The sequence below is a fragment of the Pholis gunnellus genome, assembly GCF_910591455.1.
Source record: "Pholis gunnellus genome assembly, chromosome: 4".
NCBI lineage: Eukaryota > Metazoa > Chordata > Actinopteri > Perciformes > Pholidae > Pholis > Pholis gunnellus.
The window spans coordinates 11046426-11054542 of NC_136530.1; the positions used below are offsets into that span (position 1 = coordinate 11046426).

The window sequence follows — 8117 nt, forward strand, 5'->3', positions numbered from 1 at the left end:
TCAATCTCGACAAGTAAAATATTTACATAGAATTTTAGTGGGAAACGCTTTGTATTCTACCGTCAGGAAGACAAAGTTTAAACACAAAAGGCAATAGAAACAAAAAGTCAACAGGATCTTAAAAAAGTACAGTAATGACTATTTAAAACCATGTCTCACATTATTCATATTTTAGTCCTCGTTTCCTCATCTTTACAAAAATTATTTGACCGCTTTCCTACTAAAGACCCTCCTTCGCTAAAGCTTCTACAGTTAAGACAACAAATCGTTCTTTTTAACGCCGAGTGATCAGGCACAGACATGTTGTGGCCTATATTAAAAATATAAAAGTGGAAAGTTAACACTGCCTGGTTCTCAGTCACTCATCTCCATGTCTTCCTGATGGTGGTCGTCTCCATTCACTTTGGACTTTTTGGGGATGTGGCCCTCTGACCTCTCCATCTCCTGGCATTTGGGGGATGAGGCAGAGTCAGAGTCGCTCTTCCTGTCATCGTCGTCATCCTCCTCTCTTTCCTTTTCACTGTCATAACCTTGCTCCTCTTCATCGTAATCCCGGGTCACCTGTCCGGACAATTTTTTTTGAAAGATTATTTTTTGGGGGCATTTCTACTGTATTTGATAGAGAGAGACGAACAGAAAAGATCACGACAGTTAAATAATTAGTTTTTTAAAAGGCCCATCTTCTGGGCTGTTTAATTACTTGCCAGTCATTTCAAAACAATATTCTAAACATACCTTAACATCTCCTTTCTCACTATCAGACTTGCGGTCCTGGTCTCGCTCCTTGTCTTTGCTCTTCTTCTTCTTACTGGCCGAGCGTTCCCTTTCATCTCTGCTCCGGTCTCTGTCCTCCCTCCGGTCTCTATCCCGTTCCTTCTCACGCTCCTTGTCCTTCTTTTTCTCTTTCTTGTGACTGAACATGACAAATGTATCTTTTCAGTTGTTGAACTAGATATGACAATGAATTGCATGTAAAAATGCGTTTGACATCTCACCGTCTGAGTGATGGAGACCTGGACAACCTCCTCTTGGGGGACCGAGATGCACTGCGGCTTCGCTTGTGCCTCCTGAGACACAAAGTAAAAGAAATAAATACAATTTTATACTTCCGTCATTCTAACCAAATCACAGACTGCTGTCTGTTAAAGTCATTTGCTTTTATGAATGTAAATCACATTAAATGAAAGGAAGACCACTCACCGACTAATGCTTCGAGACCTCCTGGCACTGCTGTAGCTCTTGGGGGGAGTCTTTGACCTTTTCTTAGACTTCTCCTCCTTCCTCCGGTCCCTGATCAAGACACAAGCAAGGTTAATCTAGATGTATTGGCAGCTCTTGCAAGTGACACAAAGTATTGTGTATTAAGAAAGTTTAAAAATAAAAATCTGAACTTAAACGACAGCCTAAAGCAGTGGTTAACACAAGTGGTCGGCATTAAACTTTGATGACGCAGCAATTTAATGCTGACCTAGATCTGCTGTGGCGGTTCCTCTCCCGGGAGTGGGTCCTCCTCCTACGTGGACTCTTGGACTTCCTCCTACTTCTTGAATGGGACCTCCGCCGAGACCTGCTCTTCGAACGTCTGCCAAAAATGAAGCGGTATCACAATTAAAAACATAGCAAATCAGATATCAATTATCTTGTTCGTGTCATTTGGTTTACATCTGTCCAGAGACAGAGTTCGCCGTGCCGGTGTCTTTACCGGTGTCTTGAGCGAGATCTGGACCGCCTTCGCCTTGACCGCGAACGGGAATGTTTGCGCTTGTCATCTTTTTTATCTGCAAAACAACGACAAAGTTGAATATCTCACAGGAACAAACACTGAGAAGCTGACAAAATTCCAGCACAATGTTTAATTACATGGAGCGTTAGCTTCTACATTCATTATAACTTTATAAACGGCTACATAAAACAAGTAGCTCTTTCTGTAAAAGGCGACACGAGGAAGCGGAGCACTCACTTCCAGGTTCAATGGCTGCAGAGATGAGAGACTGGGCCTCTCGGACTCTCTTCATGGCCTCTTCTATCTCCTTATTGGACGCATCGTTCTTCATCCCTGGATTCAAGTTCAGTCCGGCCGCTAATGGATTAAGTCTGCAAGTGCCATCAATTATTTAGTTTTTAAAAATGATTCAGGCTCAATGGATTGCAAACCCTGAATGAGAGCGTGTATAGTTTCTTACTTGGGGTCCATGGATTGCATGAGCTTCAGAAAGTCTGCAGAAAGAGCCTGAAAAAGAAAGGAGGAAATTAAAATTAGAAAAATGTAGTTGAAGCATGCTGCGACTGACTGTGACTGACGAAGTGCTCACCTGGGGGTTCATGTTAGGGCCTTGCATTCCCATGGCAGCCATTTGCTCCATGCTGGGAGCTCCGAGACCTCCAAATGGTGTCCCTCCCATCTGAAATACAGACACACTTACACTTTAAGCCCAAAAATGTTTTTATATCAAGCATCCAGCAGACGCAACACAGCCTCATGTCTGAATCATTGTGCCCATTTAAATCAATGTTACTTTATAAAAAAGAAATGTCACTTTCAGTCCTGACAGAATGTCAACAAACATGCAACCTCACCAGGGGTGAAAAAGTTCAAAAAATGATTTAAACTATCTAACAATAACACAAATATCTACGTTACTAGTGATCTTTAAAAAAAAGGCAACCAGAATCTACACCAGCAACCCAAAATGATCATGAGCACAACGTATACTTCAGAATCAAACTTAATGTCAAAACTCATTGTTACCAGAGGATTGGGTGTCGGAAGAAGGCCTCCCCCAGGCATCATTCCTGCCACGGCATTGGCTGGAGCCAGCAGCGACATAGCTTTAGATTCATCAGGAATGACTCCTGGAGAAAAACAACAACATTTCAGTACACGCTCCACGCAAACATTGATGAACACTCAAACAAGACTTGCAGACAAGCCACCTCTGTCTAACTACTCTGTATTCAAATAATGAATGAATAAAAAGAATGCACTTTTTTTTTTTTGTCTTGTCTGTAAATCTTGATCCCTGATTTTTTCGTGAAAGTATGATTGTATGATTAGCAGCTATGAATTTATAAGTCACAATACACACTGGTCAACACTGCCAAGATTTTTTCACCTGTACTTGTTTTTTAAGTCATGAACCAAACGTAAGCAAGCACAGCCAGTTGTCCCGTGGGATGTGCTCTCAACTTTCATTAGATGTTTTATGAACAAGCGACTCGTGCCGGCTGCTTCGCTATAAAGCACACAAAAACATTGAGATACAGAAAACAAAGTTCATGATTTGGGTGTAGACAAGGGTACATTTCAACATTACTTACCATCACCAATACAAAAACAGAAAAGGTTCAGACATATTACCTTTTCTAGGCTTTTGTTGGTGGTTACTTTGTACAATTCCACCACAAAAAAGAAAGAAAAAAAACTTGCCAACCAAGTTAAGTATTGCTAACAAGCTACAGTACTGCTAGGTTTTGGCCAACAGCATGTCACTAAAAACACTAAACAATGTCAAAGATAAACTGCACTATACAGTTACGGGCTATTACCAGCAAAAGCTGTGATAAAATCATGACAAATGTGCCCAAAGATGAAGAAATCAAACAGTAAATTCAAAAGGGAAAATCTTAGAGATGATTATCCATGGTGCAATCTGAAAACAGGCTATTTCTTAATCTGACATTTTACATTTTAACAGGGGAGAGAGAGAGAGAGAGAGAGAGAGAGAGAGACACACACACACACACACACACACGCACACGCACACGCACACGCACACGCACACGCGCACAACAGAAAGGACACTTGAGAAACAGGATAAGGCTGCAGAAGACAAAACTGTTGGTGGCATTTTCAGCAGGGCCTGGTATATAGGGCTGGCTGAACCAGGAAAAAGAACTGTAAAACACAACAACAAAAGAAACACCACCGTTAAACGTGAGATTCACTCAACTCTTGCAGAGTCATGTGTGGAGAGCGTCAATGAAAAGCATTTTTACTGCAACATCAAGCAGAGGATTAAACCTACTTTTATCTCTTGCATGTTAGTGAAAATTTGGAAATACAGATGCACAAAGTAAAATATTACAAGGCTTGGAGCAAGTAAATGCCAACGCCGGTTTGTGTGCTTCTCATGGTTATAACCAAATGATATGCTGACTGACTTCCAAAACATCGGCTCAGAGTAATTGTGTAGATTACGGCGCGCACACACACACCCTTTCAAAATCTATCCTAGCATGCACAGCATCTATCCTGCATGCTTTGTGCTGGTGTAGGGATGTCCCAAATATTTTAGCCAGATCTGAGCCATTAAATATCAGCATTCTGCCAATACCAAGTCCAGATCCAGTATTTACATATTCCTTTGTAATGCACCACGATTAATCAGGCCATGATTACATTTAATGAGGCAATACCGTTTGGATGTTTGGTGAACAGCTATGCATCAAGAAAACAAAGTCAAGTTGTCACATATTTGGCTGATTAGACCTCTCCTGATAACGGCGTGGACCTGTAAGACTGTGCTTGATTGACATCTCCTTCACTCTGTTGCTAGGTTTTGTTGCACCCGTTAGAGGAGGAGCAACTTACACCTGCAGTTTGGTAACCTAACCAAACTCCCAACACTGCTGTGCCCGACTTGAACCTAGAAATATTTCGGGCCAAACTGAAAACACCACTGTGTATATGCAGCATCTTTTATGGTTTCTTACAGCGGTGAAGTAAATATTAATGGACAAAGAAGTGTCAGCGTGAATCTGTTTCGGTAGCAAATCAACTGCATGTATGCTTCGTAAAATAAATGATATAGTTTACCCAACGTTAAACTGTTTTGTTAGACGTGTACAAAATATTGCTGGAATTGACGCAAAGCGACTGACCTACAGTGTCTTTCCCCGCTGACATAAGCTGACAGTGTGGATAACATGAATTGTAACGCATTGTTGTTATTTATTGGCATTTATCAAGCACAACGGGACATTTACAGCAGGCTTACCCAGGGTGCTTAAGGTTCAAATATAAATAGAGGATCAGAAATGGTTCACGCTTGAAGTCCATACCCCTATTTTGCTGAAGAGTTGCGTGGCTCATTTTTTTATATAAAAGATGCCTTGAACAGAGAGAGAAAAAATAAATAAAGAGTTAATATTTTACTGCAGAACAAGAGAGAGAAGGGGGCTTGCGAGCCTGGTGCCATTATTTTTTCTAATCTCCTGATGGCAGCAGAGGACCACTTTCAGCCAGCAAGGAAGGGACTCTCTGCAAATGACTTGTCCACTATGAAAACCACAACACAAATAACAGAGAGAGAAGTTTACAGCTAGATTGTCAGACATGGACACAAATGTACATTTCCCTTTTTTATAAACCTAGAAATGCCAAGCACTGAAAAGCTTAGCGAATTTTGCTTGGTCACAAAGAACTCACAATGGCTTCAGATAGTGTTTGCAATTCTATCAAAACAACCTACACATTGTGATGCATGTTCAGAGATAGCCACGTGAGCGAGACAAGAATAAAACAAAACACCCACCTTCAGCAAAAGGGACCACGATCAAGGCTCGGTCCACGAAGACGGTGTTCGTCAGATGTTGGGAAACTCCCACCGACTCAGACTCAAGGAACTTTACAAAACAGACACGTGAAGTCACAGGCAAGGGAGAGTCACTGGAAGAAAATACAGATATGTTGTGCAAAGAATACGAACAAGGAGACCCAACATGCCTTCTTCAAACTGACCGTAATGATGTTTTTGTCCCCTGGGACAACTAAGTTAAAAAAGGTACAATATGCAGCATTTTCCTAAAAAAAAGAATCCCTCTCAATCATCACTTTTGACCCACAAGAAGTGTGTGGTTGAGTCTATCTACAGAGACCCTGTCCTCTGCCTGTATTCTGTAGTTACTTCTTATTTTGCTGTGTTTAGGATGTTTTTGGGCCTCAGCAAAAATACTTTGGGCCCAACGTGGATGTGTAACCCCAAGTTAATAAGAGCATGTAGGATGTACGCCGTTGTCATTCCCAGGTCATCAAATACCACCGCTTTGTCACACCCCTTGACGTCTGATAGCAAGGCACAAGACATGGACCCCTTTAGCGTCAGTATGATGCAAAGCGGCAGTATTTGACAACCTACGGGTTGTTACATTGTTGTGAGTTTTGATGTGCTTCAGCGTTTCCCCTGCATTCATTCAAAATCCGACATTTTGGCACCTTCCCAAAGTGTGGTGTTGTTTGTTTACAAACAGCAACCGACAATGCTACATATTATACCTTTAATCATGGAGTACAGGCCGCACAACCTCACCCACTCTCTGACCTCTTTATTATCTGTTTAGATACAATACATCAACATATTTTCTTATAACGCGTTGTAATAAGTGCATTGCTTGTCGTCAATCTGTTGGGAATCAAATATCACCGCCAATCACTGACACTTTGAACCTTTGTTGTTGTTACAGTCCTCGCCATGTCCTACCTGCTGAGAAGTCAGGTGTAACTCAATTCAGGAAGATACAAAGCAGAGAACAATTATTTCCTCCTATAGTCAATGTTAAAATACTGTAGATTGCAGTAGCTCATTAACAATATTGACACCAAGTTAATTTGTTCTTCCACTTTGTTTAAATCAGCATTTAGTACATTTAAGAAGATGCTGCAGCAGTTACATCTAGGGTTGCAACTAATATTGGTTAATCTAACAATTACTTTTCTGATTACTCAATTAATTGTTTAGTCTATGAAATGTCAGATGGGATTAAAAGAAAATGCACAAATTACTCAATTTACAATGATGTAAAGCAGAGAAAGACAGGCTTGAACAGGCTAATGTCTAGCGCTGTTTTGGTCACTCAAATATGATTTACTGATGTATTTGTGTTTATTATATCGTTGCAAATTGAATATCTTTGGGCATTAAACAATTTCAACTTCACTAATACTATAGGTACTTGTAAAGGCAATTAAAAAATATATTTTCTGACACTTTGGGGCTAAACGATTAATCCAAAACAATCATAATCCTTAGTTGAAGGGGAGTGACTGCTGCTGCATTCACTAAAGGCGCGGGCTAACGTTAGCATTAGCATGCCGTGCAGCGAGGCCTACTCGACACTACAGGCCTCAAGCTAGGTAAGACAACGTTCTAACAATGTACAATTCACAATACTCACTCAGGTGGAAACAGTTTCAGCTCATCTATGTTTCCGAGGAATCCAAACAGAGTCCTCATATGCTCGGACGTCGTGCTCGGGGAGACGTTCGTCACCTGAATGACGTGCGTGTTGGAATTCATTTTCGCGAGTGCTAATCAAGCTACCGTAGCTTTATGCTAGCAACGAGCCTGAATTTGAAACCAAAAAACACGAGCTAGGTATCGTTTACGAGGAAAACAACATTAGGCGATTACAAATGCGTGCATTCTTCCTGTAGATAGAAGATGGTTAACGTTTGCTGTCTGTGGCAAATCAACGACGACCGTCAGCAGAGAGCAACAATGCCGCTGCTGAAAATGTCGCGAGGCAGAGATGCTGGCGCGTTCACGTGCGGTTTATAAGCTCGTAATGAGTTTCAGCCGAGCAAACTAGAAGTGTCCCATTCAAGTAAAATAATGTATTTAGTTGATACTTTTACATCATATCTGACCGGTACTGTTTTAAGCTGATACTGACATAAATATTTTTGAGTTTAAAAATATTTTATAATGATTTATAAACACATAACAGAAAAAACTCTGAATAATTGACCGTGGAAATATCTACTTGTCAGTGCTCTCTGCTGTACAAATTGTCTAACATGTGAGACACTTTTTATAAATTACCTAAAATTTTGTATGGCATATTTCTTGTAACTAATTGTCAGACATATACAACGCTATCAATGTGTCTACAATAAGTCAACATCAACTTCTATATCTGCCTGAGCGGTTTACCAGCCTAGATCTAGTAAATAATCATAATCTAGAAAGTACTTTCATGTATACATGTAGTGGAATAAAAAGTACTAGTAATATATTCTGCTGAAATGTAGTAAAGTAGCCTCAAATGAAAAGACTGAAGTAAAGTTCTCCAAAACTGTACATAAGTACAGTACAGTACACAAAGCCCCAGAAACATGA

At 40.6% G+C, this 8117-nt stretch overlaps 1 protein-coding gene across 4 annotated transcripts in view; it reads right to left on the reverse strand.

Moving 5' to 3' along the window:
* The window catches only part of LOC306695010 (uncharacterized protein), a 7921-nt gene extending 410 nt beyond the window's left edge, over positions 1–7511 (reverse strand). Inside the window, exons 1-12 of one of the 4 annotated variants that reach the window (XM_079158104.1) lie at positions 7174–7511; positions 5535–5668; positions 2750–2853; positions 2313–2402; positions 2184–2230; positions 1961–2094; positions 1703–1778; positions 1469–1582; positions 1201–1290; positions 996–1067; positions 736–913; positions 1–561 (exon numbers count right to left, since the gene is read on the reverse strand). The exon at positions 1–561 is cut by the window's left edge and continues 410 nt beyond it. In XM_079158104.1, coding sequence (XP_079014230.1) covers positions 355–561; positions 736–913; positions 996–1067; positions 1201–1290; positions 1469–1582; positions 1703–1778; positions 1961–2094; positions 2184–2230; positions 2313–2402; positions 2750–2853; positions 5535–5668; positions 7174–7295 — 1368 coding nt within the window. In that variant the 5' untranslated portion in view covers positions 7296–7511 and the 3' untranslated portion in view covers positions 1–354. Of the gene's footprint in view, positions 562–735; positions 914–995; positions 1068–1200; positions 1291–1468; positions 1583–1702; positions 1779–1960; positions 2095–2183; positions 2231–2312; positions 2403–2749; positions 5669–7173 lie in introns of those variants that run through there. The other 3 variants (XM_079158106.1, XM_079158107.1, XM_079158105.1) reach the window with 3 other exon arrangements.
* Between the last annotated feature and the right edge of the window lie 606 nt (positions 7512–8117).